At 38.2% G+C, this 24,478-nt stretch overlaps 2 protein-coding genes across 2 annotated transcripts in view; both read right to left on the bottom strand.

The window, feature by feature from the left end:
* Positions 1–920: 920 nt before the first annotated feature.
* On the bottom strand, positions 921–3,689 carry INSL5 (insulin like 5). Its single transcript, XM_005895800.3, has 2 exons — positions 3,515–3,689; positions 921–1,198 (listed from the first exon to the last, which is right to left on the bottom strand). Exons 1-2 carry the CDS (start codon positions 3,687–3,689, stop codon positions 966–968), a joined length of 408 nt encoding a protein of 135 aa, XP_005895862.1. The 3' UTR covers positions 921–965.
* An 11,650-nt stretch (positions 3,690–15,339) lies between these two features.
* DNAI4 (dynein axonemal intermediate chain 4) overlaps positions 15,340–24,478 on the bottom strand; it is a 99,726-nt gene continuing 90,587 nt past the window's right edge. Inside the window, 1 exon segment of the mRNA XM_005911759.2 lies at positions 15,340–17,178. Coding sequence (XP_005911821.2) covers positions 17,116–17,178 — 63 coding nt within the window. The 3' untranslated portion in view covers positions 15,340–17,115.

Raw genomic sequence — 24,478 nt, 5'->3', positions numbered from 1 at the left:
AAAGCAATCACACAATTTAAGTGCCCAATACGTAGTTCACAAATTTCAAAAACAGACTGGAGTATTAATATGCAGCACCTCCGATGAACAAAGACTCGAACAGTTGTAAAATCTACTGGGGAGTTGGCTGGCTGACAGAGTTAGGAATAAAACCATATTTTGTGATATTTACATTGTCTTTTTATCTGTGAAGATATCCAATTATGACACAATGATTTGGCTATCTGAGTTTTAGTAGTTCGGTCCCCAGAATGAGAACAGCATGTCTTTTCATCTCAGTAGTAGCTGAAGGCAAAATCTAGGCTGTCCAGACTATAAGAAGGAGGTAAAATACCCAAACATTTTCTGGATTTTGGCTGTTTATGGACCCTATTTGACCCATATATGCACCCAGCTATTCTCAAGTAGAATGTTGAAGAGCCGCATGATAGAAAACATGCATAGAGCACTCTTAAGAACTTTTGAAAAAATGTACTTTGTTTAGATTCTTATACTTGACTGTGAATCAGTTTAAATTTTCAGTAATAATACATAGTAACACAAAAGTAGAGTGGTTAGTTATTTCTAAATGATGAAGTAATCATTGGTTTTTATTTTCTTTTTATGCTTACTTTGTTTTTCTACCATTAGCATTTTTGTTTACTGTTTTAAAGTTATTTAAAATTGTTTTAAAAACAGAAAAATCACAGTGAGCTTGGTTTATGGCAATTTTATTGCAATTTTGCATAACATTTAAATTTTCAAAGGATTAGTTAAAATTTGAAAAGAACAGTGCATTTACCTTGGCAAAGGGAGAAAATAGACTTTGTGTGGCTAAAATGCCTTTCATCAACAACTTTTCGGAAAGAACTGCCTACCCAAAAGCCATTAGTTTAATGACACAATGTAAGTGTTATTCTGGGAAGTAAAGCGCTGTGATTAAACATGTGCTAAATCTCTGCCACCCTAGGGGATTTGCTCCCGTCCTAACAAAGAGTGCTCAAGTCAGACATGGAACAGCCTTCAGTGCAGCACAAGGTTTGCAAGTCTTGTCTTGACATCACCAAATGCTTCTTTGACCTCCAAAGCCCTTCCGTGGGCAGCTGCTCACCCTGAAGACTTTCCTCCCCTGCGAAATCCATCTTTGGAAGGTTGTGAGCTGCTCTTCCCTCAGAAATCTCCTGTTCATTTGGCAGCTGGAAGTGGTTTCCTCTCTCAGCTATAGAGAAGGGAAAAAATAACTTTCTTAGAGTGATCTGACAAAGGCAGCAACCAACTTCTACTTTGGGGGAAATGCATGAAAGAAATTGAATCCTGAAGATGACTTTTACTTTTAACGTTGGTCTGGGGCTTCAGAGAAATTAGATATTTTAGGGAGAACTCTCCTCATTTTACAGAGGAGGAAACGTGGGTGCAGAGAGGAGGAGTGACAGAGCCAGTGTCACTCAGCTAGTTCGCAGCCAAGTCAGGGCCTGACTTCAGTTGCACTGGCTCCTTCCGCATGGTGACCAGCGGCTTCCAAAGATATTAGTTATTCGTTATCAACAAAAAACAATCAACCAAAAAATAACCCTGTGTACATTCTGCAAAGCTGATCAGTAAGGAAGGAAGTGGAGATTTAAATCTCTATATTTGAAAATTAAAAGTGGGTTCCACTGTTTTATCAGTGTTGTTCCCAGAGTCCATGGATAAGCCTCTCTTACTTTAACTTCATTCAGACTTACTTATCAGCACCTTAGCACACTGGCAGGCACCAGAAAAAATTTAGATGAATGAATACTGATTGGGAAGCCAGTAGTGGATTAAACATCTAACGTATGGGAAAGTACTCTGAAAGCCTGTGAAAGGTTAAATAACAGTATTATGAAGTCAGTGGTGTTAAAAGGGAATAGCCTTACACAGACATGCATTCCATCGTCCCATGTCTTACAGATACTGAAATGTATATATATATATTTTTTCACTGTATTTTGACTTGCTAATCCAGAGATTGATAAAATATAGTCAAGGAGGTAAATTATGTTTATTCTCTTGAGATTAAAAACCATTATTGTTTATTAACATCTAGTAACTATGACGGAGAAGGCAATGGCACCCCACTCCAGTACTCTTGCCTGGAAAATCCCATGGATGGTGGAGCCTGGTAGGCTGTAGTCCATGGGGGGATCGCTAGGAGTCAGACACGACTGAGCGACTTCACTTTCACTTCTTACTTTCATGCATTGGAGAAGGAAATGGCAACCCACTCCAGTGTTCTTGCCTGGAGAATCCCAGGGACGGGGGAGCCTGGTGGGCTGCCGTCTATGGGGTTGCACAGAGTCGGACACGACTGAAGCGACTTAGTAGCAGCAACAGCAGCAGTAACTATGAACCTCTCATTATTAAAGTAGGATTGGTTGATTCACAATTTTTCAAGACATTGGCCCACCAAAATACAAAAACTGTAGATCATTTTCCAAAATCTTTTTGCTTACCAAAATCATTTTAAATCAAATTGAAACCTGTAAAGTCTTTATATCAGGTATGTAAAATCATTTTAAATCAAATTGAAACCTGTAAAGTCTTTATATCAGGTATGTGGTTACAACATTTATTATATAAGCATGCTTTCGTCTTTTACTTTTAAGACGTAACAAATACAATTATTAAAATAGAATCTTAAATAACATTTACCTCACACTTTAATATAGGATTAGTAGGAAATGGTCAACTTTGAAATTACCTGAGTTGAAAAACAGATAGAGTGAAGTCAGTCGCCTCACTGTTTCTGAAGCACACTAGGTTCACTCTCATCTTGAGACAATATCTACACCTAATTATTACTGCTAGAATTCCCACCCCACTCCTCATAACTCCTTAGAGCCTCTATCAAACATCACCACCTCCACAGTGCCATTATGTATTACGACACACCCACCCACCATCTTCTCACCACCTGAAACGCACTGTAAAATAAGGAAAAGACCTCGATTCTTGTAGTCAGAAAGCCCTGGTTTTCTTCCCAACCACACTGTGGACCGGCTGGGTGAACAATTTTGCCCTCAGTAAAACTAAATGGTGGTAACATTACTTACTTCCAAAGATCCTTATCAGAAGGTGAAATGTTGCACATGAAACTGCCTGGCACATAATAAGTGCTCAATAAAAGTTAGATTCTTTCCTCCCATTCTCATTTAGCAGCTGCCTGAATGCCAACTTATTATATTCTATAATTATCCAATGTGAAAATCTTGCTTCTACAACATGGCCCTTGAAGTCACCTGCTCCTCCCTGCTCAACCACCAGGACCATAGATGCTAAGCTCACCAAAGTAGTCACGCAGTCAACTCATTTCAAGCTGGGGCCTAAAGAATACAATGTCATATTTTTTTTAAACCAGCGGTTCATCTCTTTCCCAAGCCAAATTAAGCTTATTTTGATAATTAATTCCCTAGATTGAAATGGATGTGGCTTAGTAGTAGCTAGAGAAACAGTTATTAAGACAGATCTTCAAAAAAGTAATAATAAATAAAGAAGTCATGCGCATCCACGTTACCTTGCTGACCCTGCAGGAGTGCCCCCGAGTGCCGCCTCCACCTGGAGCTGGCACAGATGTAGATGACTGTGCGTACGTACTCAGACCCGCAGAGCTTCCTGGATCCTTCACGCCTTGCTTCTGAAATGGCAAGCATAACAGAGAAGATAAATAACATAAAGATGAAACCCCTCATTTTGCTGAGGACTGAATGAGAGTCTGATAATGGTGAATATTGTCAAACCAAGTTTTGAAGTTGCCTTCCCACTCTCGGCCAATTTATATGAACTTTCCTGCCATTTTATTGGTCAATACCTCACTTTAATGATATTTGCTAAGCACATAGGTGATACCATGAAGTTCTGAAAATGAGTTTTTATGATTATTGCTAGTTATTCAGTCATTTCCAAACAGCATCACTTACTATTTAGCTGCGTTCATGAGACAACAGGACACTTGGAAGACATCATGGAAAACATGGATTTTAAAAGTAGGCAAGTCTGAGTTTCAATGTCAGCCTTACCCCTTACTGAGTGATATAGGGCAAGTTTTAAACATTTTAAGCCTCAATAATCATGTCTATAGGGGCTTCCCTGGTAGCTCATTTGGTAAAGAACCTGCCTGCCATGCAAGAGACCCTGGTTCAATTCCTGGGTAGGGGAGATCCCCTGGAGAAGGGATAGGCTACTCTCTCCAATAATTTTGGGCTTCCCTGGTGGCTCAGACAGTAAAGAATCCGCCTGCAATACGGGAGACCTGGGTGATCCCTGGGTTGGGATGATCCCCTGGAGGAGGGCATGGCAACTCACTCCAGTATTCTTGCCTGGAGAATCCCCATGGACAGAGGAGCCTAGTGGGCTACAGTCCTAGGGGTCGCAAAGAGTCAGACATGACTGAGCAATCAAGCACAATCATGTCTATAGAATGGGAAAACTTATCTCATAAGGGTTTTTTTAAGTATTGAAAGCACCATCTATTTCAAAGCAATGAGAACGCACACTTAAGAATTCAGGTTCTCATGTTTTGGGCTTGAATCCTGCTTTCCCACTTGCCAGATCTAGAATCTTAATCTTAATATTTAACATCTCCAAGCATCCTTCACTGTAATATTGCATTGATGACCGTGACTACTTCCTAGAGCTAATGAGATAATGTGTCTCCTGCTTGACAAAATAAACAGTCAATAATTATTGATTGTCTGCTTCTCTTATCACCCAGACAAAGTAGAAAGATAATGTTCCTTTAGAATTCAGGAGTGTTTCTCTGACTAGAATCTTCCTTGCTATCCTTCACCCTATGACTTATGCTAAGTCACTTCAGTCATGTCCGACTCTGTGGGACCCCAGAGACGGCAGCCTACCAGGCTCCCCCGTCGCTGGGATTCTCCAGGCAAGAACACTGGAGTGGGCTGCAATTTCCTTCTCCAATGCATGAAAGTGAAAAGTGAAAGTGATGTCGCTCAGTCGTGTCCGACTCTTAGTGACCCCATGGATTGCAGCCTAACAGGCTCCTCCGTCCATGGGATTTTCCAAGCAAGAGTACTGGAGTGGGGTGCCATTTTTAGGTATGCCTTTATCACCACATGTTTTTATAATAGAAAACTGAATTCGTAATCTCAAACAGCTAAATAATGAAATTTCCCTTCCAGGAATCCTCTGAAAGCACTAGCTCTTGCAAAGCTTTTACCTACACTGAAAATCCTAGAATTTGAGATATTAAAGAATTATTGTCTCCTTTTTTAGGAAATTGGACAAATAATTATTTAGTTGATTTTGCTGAGTCTTTGTGATGGTGGTAGTATAGTTACTAAGTCATGCCTGACTCTTGCAAACCCACAGACTGTAGCCCACCAGGCTCCTCTGTCCATTGGATTCTCCAGGCAAGAATACTGGATTGGGTTGCCATTTCCTTCTCCAGTCTTTGTGATAGTTGAAAAAATCACTTGAGCCTGTGGATTAAGATCAATTCACCCATAATATTTGTGACATTGCCGTTCTTCTGTAGGGAAGCTAGAGAACATAACAAAATAATCCATGCTGCCACTGGACGCATCTCTGATTCTGAAAAATAGAATACTGTTTCAAAGAAGTGAGGCTTTCTTTGTCTCTCTGGCTGCAGTATAGGTAATGGGTTAAGGGAACAATATTTGAGGCAGGGGAAACAGAAAAAGGCTTTTGCAATACTTTAAATGAGATATAATGGTGTCTTAAACTAAGGTCCTGGTAGAGAGGATGGGGCAAAAGGATAATTAGATAACTAAAGGATTTGGTACCAACTGGGCAACAGAGGCAAGGGAGAGAGCAGCCATAAGTTGTACTTGGGTTTCTGGTGTGCACAGCTGAGAGGTAGAGTGCTTATTTGCTAAGAAAATCACCAAAGTTTCAGGGATGGTTTTGACATCAAGCAGAGCTATCTTATCTTTGATGAGCCAAAACTGCAGGTTACTCTGTGTCATTTGTCAACTCCAGAGGGGCGTCTGCATGACCAAGTCTAGTACACTTACATCAGCAATTATCCAGCCATGTATTCTCAACTTTTTCCTTTCTCTGGAGACTTATACAGCTCAACTTGATAAAGCTAGTTTTCACAAAGCACTGCAGTAAAGCTGTAAATCAGTAAACCAGCGGCTATGGGCTATGCTTCTGCAAAACCCAAAAGAAAATTATTCAGCCAAGGAATGACCCCTACCCTAGATATTGGATATACTCTGTTTTCTCTGAACTCTGCCATCACCCTTACTTGATCTCCTAAGGCTCAAAATAGTCTCCTCTTTTGCCAGCTCTAAAGACCTCATCAGGGCTCTTGCTAATCTGGGATGAAGATGAGAGGCCTGCAAGACCTGAGCTCAGCCTGTGACCAGATGCAGGCAAGCTAACCAGCCATGTCCATTATCCAGGTGAAAAAGCTACTGTCAAGAATGAAAGCCCTAGCTGCAGAGCCTCAAATTCAGGGGCTTACTTTGTTTTCCCCATTTGTGAGTTGACAGAGTAAGATTGAATTACTTAAAGAACTCTTTTGAACTTGAAATTCTAAGTCTTGCTATAATTGGCTGATTCTGTTACTCCCACCCCCAAAACGTTCAGTGGCTCAGCATTACCTGGAGAATAAAATGCAGTCTGGCATTTAAGGCTCTCCACTCAGGTGCCCCAATATGACTCCTTTCACACCCTTCAAGGTCCAATCAGAGACGAGACAACCCAAATGAAAACTAATCTTTCTAATCTCTTGACCAACAACAGTTTGTTGCTTATGCCTCTAACTAGAGCCCTTACTGCATTTTGTTGGGAAGTTAACACAACTCTTTCTCCTCAGCAGCAGCAGTCTCAAGTTACTATCTGCATGGCTTTGATTGTGTAGTGGCTTCTCTGAGCTTTAGTTTCCTCATCTGGGAGGAGATAATAATCTGCACTTTATGTTGTCTTAAGATGGTACAAACTGATATAAGTGAAGCACCTAGCATGATATATGATGTTTAATATATACTCAGGTAAATTAACAATTCATATACAAGAGATCAGAACATGTAATTTTGGGTCACAACTAGCTAAAAAATATAATTTGGGGTCTTTTATGCATAACTCTCAATCTCAAAGTTTATCCATAAATTTGCAGTGTTTTTTCCCCTTCTTTTATTCTTCCCTTTCCTTCTTTCCTCTCCTCTTTCCCACTTATTTCCTCTTTAGAAATAAATTCTAAAAAGGCAGAACCTTAGAGTACTCTTTCCTAAAGTGTTGTCTTCAGGACATGAGTCTTTTCAGATGATTTTTGGAGAAAAAAATACCCCATCACAATATTCCCTTTCCTGAAGATCAGTAAAGCTTACTAATATAGTCAGGGCTCAAACAAGACTTGTAGTTACGAAACTTCTTTAACTTTGTTTAACTCAATGTTTCACAAATTTATTTGGCTCTAGAAACTTTCACTGTGAAATTGATTAATACCTGGGATAGTCATGAATTACTAGAGTAGATATGTCTCTGTGCTAAGTTGCTTCAGTCGTGTCCAACTCTGGGTGATCCCATGGACTGCAGCCCGCCAGGCTCCTCCATCCATGGGATTCTCCAGGCAAGAATATCGGAGGGCTTGCCGTTTCCTTCCCCAAGACATGTTTCTAGTTCCAAGCAAATGGTAGGATTATATTTCTCTGAACTTTAAACTTATTTGTGGCCATGAGACATAGTTTAGCAAATAAAATGTGAGTGGAAGGGACACATGTCACCTCTCCCTGGCATTTAAGGATCACTGCATGGTTCCCCAGTTCTACCACTCTCCTCCTGCCTTGGTGACCAACAACAATCCTGATGAAGGAATCTGGTCTCTGAGTCAGAACAATATGGATCAGGACCACCTGCTAACCTGTAATGAACAGGTAATATGAACGAGAAATCCTTATTATTTAAAGCCACTGATATATGGCAATTATTGATTGCAGCAACATCAGTAAAGTAAGATGAATTATTTGGCCTTAATAATTGGCTTTAATTATCACATGCTCAAAATGATCAATTACATGAAGGTCCAGAATTAACATGACCCAAAATTTCAAATTAACAACTAGACAGTGAATTCAGTAAACTTTTCACTTATATACTGCTTATAGAGGAACTGTGGCAAGAATCTTATCCTCTGTCATCCCCTTCTCCTCCCACCTTCAATCTTTCCCAGCATCAGGGTCTTTTCAAATGAGTCAGCTCTTTACATCAGGTGGCCAAAGTATTGGAGTTTCAGCTTCAACATCAGTCCTTCCAATGAACACCCAGGACTGATCTCCTTCAGAATGGACTGGTTTAATCTTGCAGTCCAAGGGGCTCTCAAGAGTCTTCTCCAACACCACAGTTCAAAAGCATCAATTCTTCGGCACTCAGCTTTCTTCTTAGTCTAACTCTCACATCCATACCTGACTAATGGAAAAACCAAAGCTTTGACTAGATGGATCTTTGTTGGCAAAGAAATGTCTCTGCTTTTTAATAAGCTGTCTAGGTTGGTCATGGATTTTCTTCCAAGGAGCAAGCATGTTTTAATTTCATGACTGTAGTCACCATCTGTAGTGATTTTGGAGCCCCCCAAAATAAAAAGTCTGTCACGGTTTCCATTGTTTCCCCATCTATTTGCCATGAAGTGATGGACCAGATGTTATGATCTTAGTTTTCTGAATGTTGAGCTTTAAACCAACTTTTCACTCTCCTCTCACTTTCATCAAGAGGCTCTTTAGTTCTTCTTCACTTTCCGCCCTAAGTGGTATCATCTGCATATCTGAGGTTACTGATATTTCTCCCAGAAATCTTGATTCCAGCTTGTGCTTCATCCAGCCCAGCATTTCTCATGATGTACTCTTCATATAAATTAAATAAGCAGGGTAACAATATACAGCCTTGACGTACTCCTTTTCCTATTTGGAACCAGTCTGTTGTTCCATGTCCAATTCTAACTATTGTTTCCTGACCTACACACAGATTTTTAAAGAGGCAGATCAGGTGGTCTGGTATTCCCATCCCTTTAAGAATTTTCCACAGTTTGTGGTGATCCACACAGTCAAAGGCTTTGGCATAAGTAAATAAAGAAGAAGTAGATGTTTTTCTGGAACTCCGTTGCTTTCTTGATGATCCAACAGATGTTAGCAATTTGATCTCTGGTTCCTCTGCCTTTTCTAAAACCAGCTTGAACATCTGCAAGTTCACGGTTCACATACTACTGAAGCCTGGCTTGGAGAATTTTGAGCATTACTTTGCTAATGTGTGAGATGAGTGCAATTGAGAGGTAGTTTGAGCATTCTTTGGCATTGTCTTTCCTGGGGATTGGAATGAAAACTGACCTTTTCCAGTCTTGTGGCCACTGCTGAGTTTTCCAAATTTGCTGGCATATTGGGTGCAGCACTTTCATAGCATCATCTTTTAGGATTTGAAATAGGTCAATTGGAATTCCATCACCTCCACTAGTTTTGTTTGTAGTGATGCTTCCTAAGGCCCACTTGACTTCATATTCCATGATGTCTGGCTCTAGGTGAGTGATCACACCATTGTGATTATCTGGGTCATGAAGATCTTTTTTACAGTTCTTCTGTGTATTCTTGCCACCTCTTCTTAATATCTTCTGCTTCTGTTAGGTCCATACCATTTCTGTCCTTTACTGTGCTCGTCTTTGCACAAAATATTCCCTTGGTATCTCTAATTTTCTTGATGAGATCTCTAGTCTTTCCCATTCTTTGTTTTCTTCTATTTCTTTGCACTGATCACTGAGGAAGGCTTTCTTATCTCTCCTTGCTATTCTTTGGAACTCTGCATTCAGATGCTTATATCTTTCCTTTTCTCCTTTGCCTTTCACTTCTTTTATTTTCACAGCTATTTGTAGCCTTCCTCAGACAACCATTTTGCCTTTTTGCATTTCTTTTTCTTGGGGATGGTCTTCATCATTGCCTCCTGTACAATGTCACAAACCTCATTCCATAGTTCATTAGGCACTCTATCTATCAGATTTGGGCCCTTAAATCTATTTCTCACTTCTACTGTATAATCGTAAGGGATTTGATTTAGTTCCTACCTGAATGGTCTAGTGGTTTCCCCCACTTTCTTCAATTTAAGTCTGAATTTGGCAATAGGGAGTTCATGGTCTGAGCCACAGTCAGCTCCCAGTCTTGTTTTTGCTGACTGTATAGAGCTTCTCCATCTTTGGCTGCAAAGAATATAATCAATCTGTTTTCAGTATTGATCATCTGATGATGTCCATGTGTAAAGTCTTCCCTTGTGTTGTTGGAAGAGGGTGTTTGCTATGACCAGTTCATTCTCTTGGCAAAACTCTATTATCATTTGCCCTGCTTCATTCTGTACTCCAAGGCCAAATTTGCCTGTTACTCCAGGTGTTTCTTGACTTCCTACTTTTGCATTCCAGTCCCCTATAATGAAAAGGACATCTTTTTTAGGTGTTAGTTCCAGAAGGTCTTATAGGTCTCCATAGAACCATTCAACTTCAGCTTCTTCAGCATTACTGGTTGCGGCATAGACTTGGATTACTGTGACATTGAATGGTTTGCCTTGGAAATGAAGAGAGATCATTCTGTTGTTTTTGAGACTGCATCCGAGTATTGCACTTCGGACTCTTTTGTTGACTGTGATGGCTACTCCATTTCTTCTAAGGGATTCTTGCCCACAGTAGTAGATATAATGGTCATCTGAGTTAAATTCACCCATTCCAGTCCATTTTAGTTTGCTGATTCCTAAAATGTTGACATTCACTCTTGCCATCTCCTGTTTGACCACTTCCAATTTCCCTTGATTCATGGACCTAACATTCCAGGTTTCTATGCAATATTGTTCTTTACAGCATTGGACTTTGCTACCATCCTCAGACATATCCACAACTGGGTGTTGTTTTTGCTTTGGTTCCGTCTCTTTATTCTTTCTGGAGTAATTTCTCCACTGATATCCAGTAGCATATTGGGCACTTACCGACCTGGGGAGTTCATCTTTCAGTGTCCTATCTTTTTGCATTTTCATATTTTTCATGGTGTTCTTAAGGTAAGAATACTGGTTTGCCATTTCCTTCTCAGTGGACCACATTTTGTCACACTTCTAATCTATACTTCCATTTAGATTACAGCAATGGCTTCTCACTTGGCCTCACATCCTTCATCAATCCCTTCTCTATACTGCTGCCAGAACACATGATGATTACCAACATTGAAGATTCTTCTATGATTTCCTGTTTTCCTCAGTAAAAAGTAAAAATTTCTTTCACATGGCCTGCAAGACTTTTTTATGATCTGGCAGTACTCATATAGGTCTTTGATACCCTGAAACTGTAAATGGTCCATCTATAGCAAATATCTGAGTTTTTGGAAAAGTTTGTGTTCTCTGCCTTTCTAGGCCTTTCACATACTATTTTCTTCATTTAAAACTCCTTCTACTCCCCTCTTTAAAACTCGTTAACTGCTACTCTACAAGTATCTGTAGAACCAATATTGAAATACCATTTATCTAGATAACTGTGCATAATCTTAAGGATAAAATTTTACCATTCATTTTAGTGATTTTTAAAATGCCCTATCAGTGAGAATTAAGTGAGCAGCTAAAAATATTTTTATTAGTAATCTCAGAAACAGTAATATATAATGCTTAATTTGTATTGACAGAGAATTTTTATTCTTTTTACGTTTGCATTGTTATTTTGGGCTTTTAGAAATTGTTAAAGCAATCATCAGAATATGTGTAATAATTTAGAAACTTCACTAAAACTATTATTGAGTTATGACAAAAGGTCTCTAAAGTGTCCTGGGATCATTTGTTCTTCCTGGTATAATGACATCATATCTTTTAACAGCTGGTTTATCCAAAGAACATACAGACAAGGAGAGAGTACATTTTTCATGAGACATTACCGATGCTACCTGAATGTCTCATCAATTTAAAATAAAAAAGCAGTGCTCATTTTATAAGATTCATAACCATGTTTTTAAAGGTTCCAATTTAGTGAGCATGTTCTGCTTTCTATTTAACCCAGAACTAGTTTCATGTAAATTGTTAGCCTTTTAGTTTTATCACCAACTGGGTAAGCCAACCTAAGCAAATCAAGACAAATAGCCTAGTAAATGTTCTATGGATCTGAGGGTGGATTTGAACATTGTACTATATCCTGAACAAACAAGACATGAAGCCCAGATGTTGTATTAAGGAACAAATGAGGTCATAAGCACAATCTGTATTTCCCGCAGGAAGAGTTGGGCCTTGGCAAGGACCTAGCCAGCTGCTAAGAGCAAAGAGGTTCTCAGACAAGAAGTGGGGATGTGGTCTGGGATCATCGAAGTGAGAACGACTATTTCTGAGGACCAACTTCACACCAGGTATCTTGCTAAGTGCTTTATGCTGAAGGAAAACTGCTCCAAATTGTCAGCAGAATACAATCTCACAAGAAGCAGCAGCAATGCTCACCCAAAGAAAGTGATCATAGATTTGTTTATACCTTTTGTCTTAAGGGAGAAGATGCATTTTATCTTGTTGTAGACAAAAAAGACCTTTGATCTATGTTTAGCAGCTTTCAAGGCTCATTTTATAAGTTTTCCACCATTAAAATGTTTTTACCCTCTGTGATATTGAGACATTTTGTTAGGATGTTGAAGAAGTCATATTTAAGATATTAGATCATGTTATAATATAGGGAAAGCATGGCCAACACTTCTTACATTCATGTGATAATTCATTTACTCAGCAAATATTTGTGGTAATAATTTCCCTGTGGAGGTGCTGTTCTAGGTGTTGAACATACGGAAGTGAGCAAAACATAGTTCCTGCTCTCAAGGAGCTTACAGTCTAGAGAGGAGGCAGACACTATGCAAATGACCACAGAAATATTTAGCACAGCAGGTATGAATCTCAATTCAGAAATTCAGGAATCCAAGGAAAATATTTTCTATAATTCAGTTTCTAACTTCAAGTCTTCATTTCACTCACCTGGCAGAAATAAACAACACACCGAAAAAAGTTAATGTTAGTATCTCTCAGAGTTGGTTTTATTCCATTTCCAGGGCATAATTCTAGCATCTTACTCTATGCCAAGGCCCGTCTATCATCAAAGTGCTGCTTCTTGCTGGGTCATTAATCATCCTCTGTTGCTGGTTTTTCAGTTCCAGTGCTTCTTTGCTGTTTCTGCACATCATTCATCCCATGGAGAATGGTTTTTCAAGGTTGCCTACGGTCCCTCCTAGATCTTACTACTTCCTGAACAGTACTTTTCAGAAGTAGAACATTGGCCCCTGCTGCTTTATGAATCCACAGGTCTCTCTCTTTTCTTCATTCCCCTCCCTCTCCAGCCCTGAACATTCCCCTTCACATTAAAGATATTTGGAGCAAATTTAGCCTGGCTGGGTGGCAGGTCCTATAGGAGGGCACCCCAAAGTGCCCTCCTGAGAATATGAGGTATGAACTGAGATCTGAAGTGTGAGTGAAGAGCTAACACATTGAAGAGGAGTGAGGAGCGAGGAGAGTGCTTCCAGCAAAAGGGGTCCATATGGCAAGATCTAATGACAGGGGATAAAAACTGAGAAAAACTGCTTTATTATTTGGAGATAAAACCTTAATTATAGAAGAATACATACTGTTTTATGTTTTGGTGTATAAGACCTCAGAAAAACCATATAGGCATGAACCACTGACTACACAATAGTGGAAAATGTACAAGAGCTGTTCAAAGCTTTAGGTTTAAGTTCAAGTCTCTAAGTGAAGCTCAAGTTGCCAGATATATGGTCTTTGGCAAATGATATCATCTCTTTAAGCCTTAATTATATCATCTGGAGGGCTTTCTAGGTGGCTCAGCAGAGAAGAATCCACCTGCCAATGCAGGAGACACAGTAGACAGGGTTTGATCCTTGGGTAAGGAAGATCCCCTGGAGGAGGAAATGGCAACCCACTCCAGTATTCTTGCCTGAAAATCCCATGGACAGAGGAGCCTCGCAGGCTACAGTCCACAGGGTCTCAGAGTCAGACATGACTGCGTGACTGAGCATGCATGCACATATCATCTGGAAAATAAAGATTATGAAAATAATACAACTTCTTGTTCCACCTGTCTCATAGGATCACTGTAAGGGTATAATGTGACAATGGACTTGAAGTTGTTTTGCAAAATGCAAAGAACTTTAACATGCACATTGTTACTAGCCTGTTGATAGCAATCTATTCACAGTAGGGTGCAACATTTTGAGAGACTCCTACTGGGACAAAATAGCAAATACTAGTGTTTTATCTCTCATTTATAATTGTAAGTAACTACATAGAGGTAGGGTGCTAGAGAAGGAAATGGCAACCCACTCCAGTGTTCTTGCCTGGAGAATCCCAGGAACGGGGAAGCCTGGTGGGCTGCTGTCTCTGGGGTTGCACAGAGTCAGACACGACTGAAGCGACTTAGCAGCAGCAGGGTGCTAGAGAAGACTCTTGAGAATCCCTTGGACAGCAGGGAGATTACACTAGTCAATCTTAAAGGAAATCAACCCTGAATATTCATTGGAAGAACTGATGCTGAAGCTGAAACTCCAATACTTTGGCCACCTAATGTGAAGAGCCGACTCATTGGAAACAACTTTGATGCTGGAAAGATTGAAGGCAGGAGGAGAAGGGGATGACAGAGAATGAAATGGTTGGATGGCATCACCAACTCAATGGACATGAATTTGAGCAAGCTCCAGGAGATGGTGAAGGACAAGAAAGCCTGGCATGCTGCAGCCCATGGGATCACAAAGAGTTGGCTGTGACTGAACGACTGAACATCACTACCAACACCACCACCACAGAGATGAACCTAATGAACATACTAAGTATGATGTACAACTATATACTAGCAAATACAATCTTCCTTTCTTCCCTACTCAAGTTGGAAGAGCAGCTAACAATTTACTCTCAGAACTCTCAGTAAGTTCTTCATGGCACATGCCTATAGAGAATGACCAAATGAAATGATGAATACCTAGCACAAAAGCCTAAAGTTAGCCCAGTCACCACTCCTTCCTTAGGCCCTTAAACTAGGATAAAATGAGTTGGCTAACAATTCTTAAAATTTTATGGTAAACTCTACAATATATCAGGAAGTGCAAATTAAAACAATAATGAGGTATCACTACACATCTACTAGAATGGCCAATATTTGGACCATGATGATAGCAAAACTGGCAAGAATATGGAGCAATAGGAACTCTCATAAATTGCTGGTGGGAATGAAAAATGGTATAACCACTTTGGAAGACAGTTCAGGGCTTTGTTTTTTTACAAAACTAAATACACTCTTACCATATGATCCAGAAATTGTACTCCTTGGTATTTTCTCAAAGGAGCTGAAAACTTATTCTACATAAAAACTTGTGCATGGATGTTTATGGCAACTTTAATCATAACTGCCAAATTTTTAAAGCAACCAAAACGTCTTTCAGTTGGTGAATGACAAACTGTGGTACATTCAGACATTGGATATTATTCAGCCCTAAAAAGGAATGAACTATAAAGCCATCAGCAGACATAGAAAAACCTTAAATTCATATTATTACATGAAAGAAGTCAATCTGAAAAGGCTATGTATTGTATGATTTAATACAATGGAATAGATTCAGTTCAGGATCAGTTGCCTAGGATCCAAGAAGAATAAAATGGCTTTGCTTTTCATTTAGGCCTGATGAGCAATGAGAATAGAATATGTGAAAGTTTTCTAAAATATAAAATAAAAAGAGACACATTTTTTCAATTACATTTTTATTTTGTTATACAAAGTTTTATGGAAAGTCCAAACCTTAAAAAAAAAGACAAGAATTAATGACTTAAACCAGTAGAAAATTTATAATTTATAAATCCTAATAACCTGAACATTTATAATCCTTATAACCTTATCTAAGCTTTCAGTCCACCTAAAAATTGCCTTTCTTTGTCTAAAGGATGGCTCCAAAGAAATGAAGATTGTGAATGGATACTCGTAAAAGGTAATTCCCACTGTTGCACTGATTCCATCCTGTTTTTAATATATATTACTTTTCAGACAGTTTAGTGACTTTCAAGTGCCTTATGCTCTCCTCTCCACTTAGAATGCTTTATAGAACGGGCTGTACTGCCCTATGGTCTCAGTTTACAAACACCAGGACTTTTTAAAACAAACAGCTTGGGACTTTCATGGTGGTCCAGTGGCTAAGACTCTGCGCTCCCAATGCAGGGGGCCTGGGTTCGATCCCTGGACAAGGAGCTAGATCCCACATGCAGCAACTAAGACCCAGTGCAGCCAAATTAAAATAAATAAATGATTTTTAAAATTTTGAGAAAAAAAATAAAACAAACAGCAAGGAACACACTGTTGCGATCTATATTTGAAGGAGTTGCTGCCTCCCACTCCTATTTCTATAAGGTTGCTATAGAACTGTTCACAAAATAACATCCCAATGGAAACTATAGATCAGGGACTCTCTATATTTTATCTGGGCCTACTTAAGTCTGGGCTTAAAACCCAGAGCAGATTCTGAAGGATGCAGAGAAGAATGCCCTGATGTATCCCAGACTAATTCTTATCTCTGAATTGGGAGTGTGATGCTTGCTGGCCAAACAATGCAATTCTGACATTGGCTGTCATGTCTTTTGCTAGTCAAATAGTCTAACTCAGTTCTATAGCTGTACCTCTCAGATCTAAGAGTATAAAGTTCTTATTTAAAATTGGGTATGAATATCCAATATTCTCATAATGCTAACAGCCGCATAATTTATAAACACTGGAAAACAGAGTTTGGAAAGCAGAAATTTAAAAGTGTGTGGACCTTTTGTCTTAATAAAGATTCTGTTTTAAGTAATCCTAATACTTTACAAGCTTTGCTTCTAAAGGAATAACAATTTCTAACCTATTTGTATATTTTATAAGTACATATTTGTACTTATAATGTCCTTGGAATATGATGAAGAAAAAGAATAGAAATAAATTTCAAAAATTAAGAAAAATACAGTGAAACTCTTACAGTTAGCTCAAATAATAAAACTAATCACATTTATCTGAAGTAAAAGTTCATAAATTTATATTAAATTTAGATGGAGGTTATACATCAAGTAGTGTTTTCTAGAATCAAAATCCCAGCTTACTTCATACAAACCAGATATTGGTTATTAAACATTGTTCTACTACTGATGATGAATTATGCTTTGACTTGACTTGGGCCCAAGCAAAGACACTATTACATCTCCCTGAAAAGAAAAAAAGTTACACAATTAAAATGCAATAAAATACAAATTAAGAGGTAAAGTAGTGTTTAAAATGCCATTTAAAATTTATAAGCTAGTGATATACATATAAAAAGCATCCGGTAGGACTATAAAAGGAAACAAACCAAGTTAAATTTAAATAATAACATTTACTTCCTAGTATGAATTTGCTCTTTCCTTTGAGAGGCTCTCTTAATGAAGTTTGATAAACAATTTTATAAGGATTCAGTAAAGGGACAATTTTGGCAGCTCTTGTTTAGCTTTAATGCTTAATCCTCTGTTTTTTCATCCGTAAAATCACTTTTAGTCTTAATGGTATCTTAAGCTCTTTGTTGATCTGTAGTGTTTCATTAAAGAGAGTAAAACATCTGAATTTCTGTGTGGATTGGTATTTCATTTAATAATAATGATCTTTGTATCAAAGGGGTAAATGAAACCAAAGACGGGAGGTGAGTTTTCAAGAAAGACACAGTAAAAAGATGGGAACTTGAAGCAGAAGGCTAGGATTTTCTCTATCACATAGAAAAGTTGATCCTGAAGAAATCACTGATATCTGGGAATCTTAGTTTCTTTAAATGCATAATGAAAATATTAACATCCAGTTCCAAAGATTGTTGTAAGAGATGATTGAGCTAATGTCGTTGAAGGTGTTTTATAAACTGCAAAGAGTTATAAGCACCATGGATAATGTCATGTAAGTCAATTCCTATCTTTTATCTTATACTATCCTCTCTTCAGCACCTCCCTATCCTTTTAAGCTCTGACACACCAAATCAATTGCTAAACTGGAGAGGGTGGGACAAACTGAGAGAGTAGCACTGATATATATACAATGCATGCATGCTGTGCACGCCTTCATACTAAGCCATTTCAGTAGTGTCTGAATCCTTATGATCCCATGGACTGTAGCCTTCCAGGTTCCTCTGTCCATGGGATTCTCCAGGCAAGAATACTGGAGTGGTTTGCCATGCCCTCCTCCTGGGGATCTTCCCAACCCAGGGATAGAACCCACGTCTCTTATACCTCTTGCATTGGCAGGCAAGTTCTTTACCATTGACCCACAAGGGAAGTCCACAATATATACATACCATTGTGGCTCAGCTGGTAAAGAATCTGTCTGCAATGAGGGAGACCTGGGTTCGATCCCTGGGTTGGGAAGATCCCAAGGATAAGGGAAAGGCTACTCACTCCAGTATTTGGCCTGGTTGGGAAGATCCCATGGAGAAGGGAAAGGCTACCCACTCCAGTATTTTGGCCGACTCTATACAAAAAGTCGACGTGACTGAGCGACTTTCATACACTTGACTATCACACTATATATACAATATCATGTATAAAATAGATAGCTAGTGGAAAGCTGCTGTATTACACAGGGAGCTCAGCTTGGGGCTCTGTGAGGGGTAAGATGGGGGGTGGGAGGGAGGCTCAAACCTACCTAGATCTAGTTCAGTCTCTCACTTGGGCAGATTAGTAGATCATTACTATAGCTTGTTCACAGTTTTATTTTAGTGCCTAAAACAGACCCTGTCACATAACACATGCTCAGTAAATATTTATTGCATGAATGGTCTATCTTTTCTGCCTTCAATGTCTCTCAACATTAATTTATATATATATATATATATATATATATATATACACACATATATATATACATACACACCCGTGTGTGTATGTATGTGAATGTGTTTGTATTTTTGAAGATTTCACTTCTCTTTTTGTTTTTCTCTTAATTTGGGGGAAAAAATGTACATTCAAAAATATTGAGGAAAAGATGCAAGCATTAGCATACTGAAACATAAGAACAGAAACAGTATTTAGGAGTGATTCTCTACAGGCTGCTTCCAGAAAAGGAGTTGGTTCATGCCACTGAAATTGGCTTCTGCCAAGTGCTTAAGCCATAATTCTGTTCAATGCAAGACTTAGGCCCCCAGCAACCAAGCCCCAGTGCACCAAGAGAGGAGCTGGTGCTTCAAACAACAGTAAATGCTAATGTGGTGGTAAGTCCTGTTAACATCCAGCTACATCTTAAACTTGTAACTGAAAGATTTGGACCCCAAGCTCCTGTTCATGTCAGGCACCAGGCTGATGCACCACCATGAACATGAGCTCTGAGTCAGTAGGATAGGGCTAGAGCCAGTGTCCCGCCATGTCCTATCACAATGATATTCTGACCCTTGGTCACATTGGGAGGGTCCAGAGTTTCAGAAAATTATGTCACTTAAAACCTCCACAGCCCTTTCTCCTTCTGTGCAAGGCCAGAGAAAGTGATGGGCAATGAGAAGATGAGCAGGTGTTGTGGTCCTAAAGTTGCTATTGATCCTTTCTCCATGGGTTTCCCTCAATGAACCCTGTTCCAGTACACTCGATGCATGGGCTGTCTGGTACTTAGCCTTTGTGAACTACATATTTCCCCTAAATCAACAAATGTCATCTTTGCCTTGAATATTTTTTAGTAAAATAAATAAAACTTTACTGATGAAGTTCTCTTTGTACTCCTCTCCAATTCTATTCTTCCTTCACCTTTCATTTCCCAGAGGCAGCCTTTATCATAAATTTGGCGTCCATATTTCCTGTATGATGAAATCATATGACTTGCAAAATTTTGATTAACTCTTGGTTAAAATTAACAGAGAAATTGTAGGTCATAATGTTACATGGTAAGATATCTTTATGGGAAATAATGGTTTGACATTAATTACTTTGAGACTTTAAATTACTATTATGATTGCAATTCTTCACTGAAAAGCTAAGGAGGAAGTGTACCAGTTAAGCTTGTGGTCAGTTATAATTAACATAAAATCTGATTAGTGATTCTTTGTTTAATTTCTCAGAAATATAACCTCTTGAACCTTTAAAATTCAATGGCCAAAAAGAATGAAAAACTTATTTGTATTAGGAAACTGTATTTATTTACTAAGGTATGAAATATATTTGTTAAAAGAAAACTTTTGCTTACCAGCATTGAAATCATTCACATACACACCCCTTCCCCACCACACACACACACAAACACACACACACACACACTCGTTTTTTGAAAACATTCAGACTCTCTGATCTTAGCCTTCTGCTTACAGAGTATGCTGCTCAAAATAAAAGATGTCTCTAACTGATTCAAATCAAAACACAAAAATGAAAATTTTCTTTCACTTTCTAGTCTATATTCTTTTCTTTTACTAACTATAAATATAACAAGTAAAGGACATAATTTTGAGTTGTGTGTCTAAGTAATATTACATAAATCATAACATATTGTATTTACCTTCTGACAATTTGCTTTTGTCATGCAACACTATGTTTTTTAAGATTTGTTCAAAATTTGTCAAATTGACATATTGAAATATATATCAAACTTCTGTATTATAGTCATTTATGTGATTATGCCATATTTTATTTATCCAATATCCCACTGATGTTCATTTAGATTGATTCCAATTTATCAATATAGAAACAAGGCTGTTATGAGTGTTCTTTTCTCATTAGCACATCTTTCAGACCACTACCAAGAAATTGAACAAAGCCCTAGGAGATATACAGAATCCAAACAAATGTCATTTAAACATCTAGAACAATTATAGTTCTACAAGATAGGAAAACTGTTGTAATTTAGAATTAATGACACAGTCAGTAAATGAATTGAAATGAATCAAGATGCAGCAACACAGAGTTGCAGACTTCCAAGAAAACATGTGATATGCAGGTAATATATAACCAGACTTGAAGAGAATGGGCTTTGAGACACCTCCATGTGGAGGGTGTTGACAAAACACTAAAACAGGGCTCAGCATGTAGCCAAGGTAGTCGGGAAAATGCCCTTGAACATCTACTATCAATATGCATCTAGGCCAGTTGAGAAAATAATCTTCAAACCACTTGGGATGTTTCACTCATTTCTTTATTGGGAAAACATGTTTGCCCTGAGAAGAATAAAAACTGAGTATAGACACAATGCAGCAAATTAAACAGGTAATTATAATATTTTTGGATTAAAGCATTTGTACATGCTTGGTATTTTAAATATTCATTATATATAAAAGGATTTGTCATATTTGATTATCTAACAAATAAGTTAGTGATTCTAATGAAAATTACCTATAATGTAATTAGGTAATTGATTTAGACTTGTAATCATAGATTGAAATATTATTAATTTGTAAAAAGCATTGGAACATTTAGGAAAATTTAAGATTAAGCATATTCAATATTTTAAACTTATTATATTAATAGGAATTTCTTAAGTATCTGAGATTTGTTTGCCCTAAGACAATTGAAGTATTTAAAATCCAATATATTAAATTTATAAATGTAATTTAAAAGATTCAAAGAAACTTAATTTTTACAAAAACTCACTTAAAAGTATTTATTAAGCTTTCCTAGACTTAGAATAATAAAATATATAATCTAAGACTTTAAGGTGAACTAAGACTAAATTTTTTTTAAATTTTGTAATGTGAATGTTTTAAGTGAACCTGAACTGAGTTATCATCTCTGTCTGAAAGAAACATTAAAAAAAACTCATATTGCCACCTTATATATCTGCCTTAGTACATATGTGCAAGAGGATCTCATGGTATCACTGGCTTACATGATATCTGAATTTTCAGTTTTATTGAATTGCTCTCCAAAGAGGTCATGCTAATTCATATTCCCATGATCCCTGCATAAGAATTCCTAGTTCTCTACAACTCTGCTAACGCTTGATATTAACTAATATTTTAATTTTGGTAAACTTGATCAATAGGAACTGATATCTTGCAAAATTTTAATTGCACATTTCCTCATTATTCATGAGAATGAATGTAGCTTTTGAAGTTTATTCGATAATTTAGTTTCCTCTACTCTGAGTTAATCAGAGAAGGCAATGGCACCCCACTCCAGTACTCTTGCCTGGAAAATCCCATGGATGGAGGAGCCTGGAAGGCTGCAGTCCATGGGGTCTCTAAGAGTCAGACACGACTGAGCAACTTCACTTTCACTTTTCACTTTCATGCATTGGAGAAGGAAATGGCAACCCACTCTAGTGTTCTTGCCTGGAGAATCTCAGGGACAGGGGAGCCTGGTGGGCTGCTGTCTGTGGGGTCACACAGAGTCGGACACGACTGAAGCGACTTAGCATAGCATAGCATACTCTGAGTTAACATTTTATATGCTGCCCATTTAAAAAATTGAGTGATTCTTATTGTTTTGTAGGAGTTTTTACATACACTGGATATTAAATGTCTTCCATATATCTTGGAAATTTCTTATTCCAATCAGTTGTTTTTAACTTGGAATGTGAAATCCTGGACAGAAAATATGAATTTTGACAAAATAATTATACAAAAAATAATTGAGATTTATAGAGAGTTTACTATGTGCCAGTAACAGTTCTAACCACTGCTGCTGCTAAGTCACTTCAGTCGTGTCCGACTCTGTGCGACCCTGTAGACGGCAGCCCACCAGGCTCCCCCGTCCTTGGGATTCTCCAGGCAAGAACACTGGAGTGGGTTGCATTTCCTTCTCCAATGCATGAAAGTGAAAAGTGAAAGTGAAGTCGCTCATTTGTGTCTGATTCTTAGCGACCCCATGGACTGAAGCCTGCCAGGCTCCTTTGTCCATGGGATTTTCCAGGCAAGAGTACTGGAGTGGGTTGCCATTGTCTTCTCCTTTCTAACCACTTTGTACATATTAACTCATTCTTTTTTTTTTTTTTTTTGTAGCAGACTTTATTAAACGTTTAAGAAAGTGTTTGGAACAAGTCTGCCTGACAGATATTAAAACAACTTGAAATATAAACACCAGGGTACCTAAAAGGCCATGCTTTCCTTTCCTTTTTATTTTTTTTAACCGTTCTCACCTTCCAGACTGAAACATTTTCATTCTTTCTAACAACCTTTGATTCTAGTGCCAATATTATACCTATTTTACAAATAAAGAAAAGGAAAAAATTTAAAAAAATTAGATTTGGGGTGGTCATTTTTTAAAAATCTATCCTGACTTTAAATTATTAACACATTACCCTACATTTTCTTTTAGGAGTTTGTTTATTTTCCCCCATAGTCTTCAATCCATTTGCCGTTCACTATTACACAAAATGTGAGATGGGGGTTTAATTTTTTCCCCCTTTGTCACTTCTGGAATTGTAAACCTTAAATACCTTTTAGTCATCTGAATGAAAGTGAAAGTCGCTCAGTCCTGTCGGACTCTTTGTCATCCCATGGACTATTCTCCAGGCCAGAATACTGGAGTGGGTAGCCTTTCCCTTCTCCAAGGGATCTTCCCAACCCAGGGATCGAATCCAGGTCTCTGGCATTGCAGGCGAATTCTTTATCAGCTGAGCCACAAGAAAAGCCCAAGAATACTGGAGTGGGTTATCCCTCCTCCAGCAGATCTTCCAGACCCAGGAATTGAACCAGAATTGGACCTCGGTCCCCTACATTGCAGGCGGATTCTTTACCAACAGAGCTATCAGAGAAGCCCTGGTAATCTATATAATAAAGATCAAATTCCTTAACTTGGCAGTCGTACATTTTCTGGTCCTAAATGGCCTGACTGGTCCTTTTGTTGCTCTTTTCTCAAGCGATCTCTTTACCAGTCAAAAAGTCTACTCACAATGTCCTTAAAATGCCAAGTTCAGTTCATTTCAGTCGCTCAGTCCTGTCCAACTCCTTGCGACCTCATGCATCATGGATGGCAGCATGCCAAGGACCTCTTCAATTCTATATTTTTGTTCAAGCCTTTCTCTCAGTCTAGAATAACAGTTCTACTCTCTTGTCTACAGGAAAAATCCTGATCCTCTAAAACATTGTTGAAATTCAGTCTCCTGTGTGAAAGCCTTCCCCAGAGCATTCTTATTTTTTTTTTCTTCTTCCTATTCTCCTTTCAAAAGTCAACTATTTTCCTGCTCTGTGTTCCTATGGGAGTTTGTTTATTATTTTGTTATTACCCAATTGTGTTTCTTAAGCACACATTGTGGTGTCTTTCTTAGAAACCATATGTCTTTTGTCTGTAGGTTTGTTCATTCACACATCTATTCAACATTTGCTGAATGTCTATTATGTGCTAGTGCTATGCTAGATACTTGAATATAAAAGTTTCAAACAGCTCAAATTAGTAAGATGTGTATACAAAATATCATAATTTATATTGACAAATTATTGTAGCATTTGATCGGTACTAGATAAAAATACATGTGATGAAAAGAATCGACATGCTAATGCTTACAGATTTCCCTCCAACCACTACACCAACATATACTAATAAAAATTTTGAAAAAATTCAAGCCCCCCTTCCCTACTGC

This window comes from Bos mutus, chromosome 3, assembly GCF_027580195.1.
Source record: "Bos mutus isolate GX-2022 chromosome 3, NWIPB_WYAK_1.1, whole genome shotgun sequence".
Classification (NCBI taxonomy): Eukaryota; Metazoa; Chordata; class Mammalia; order Artiodactyla; family Bovidae; genus Bos; species Bos mutus.
This window is presented reverse-complemented; position numbering and strand designations above follow the sequence as displayed.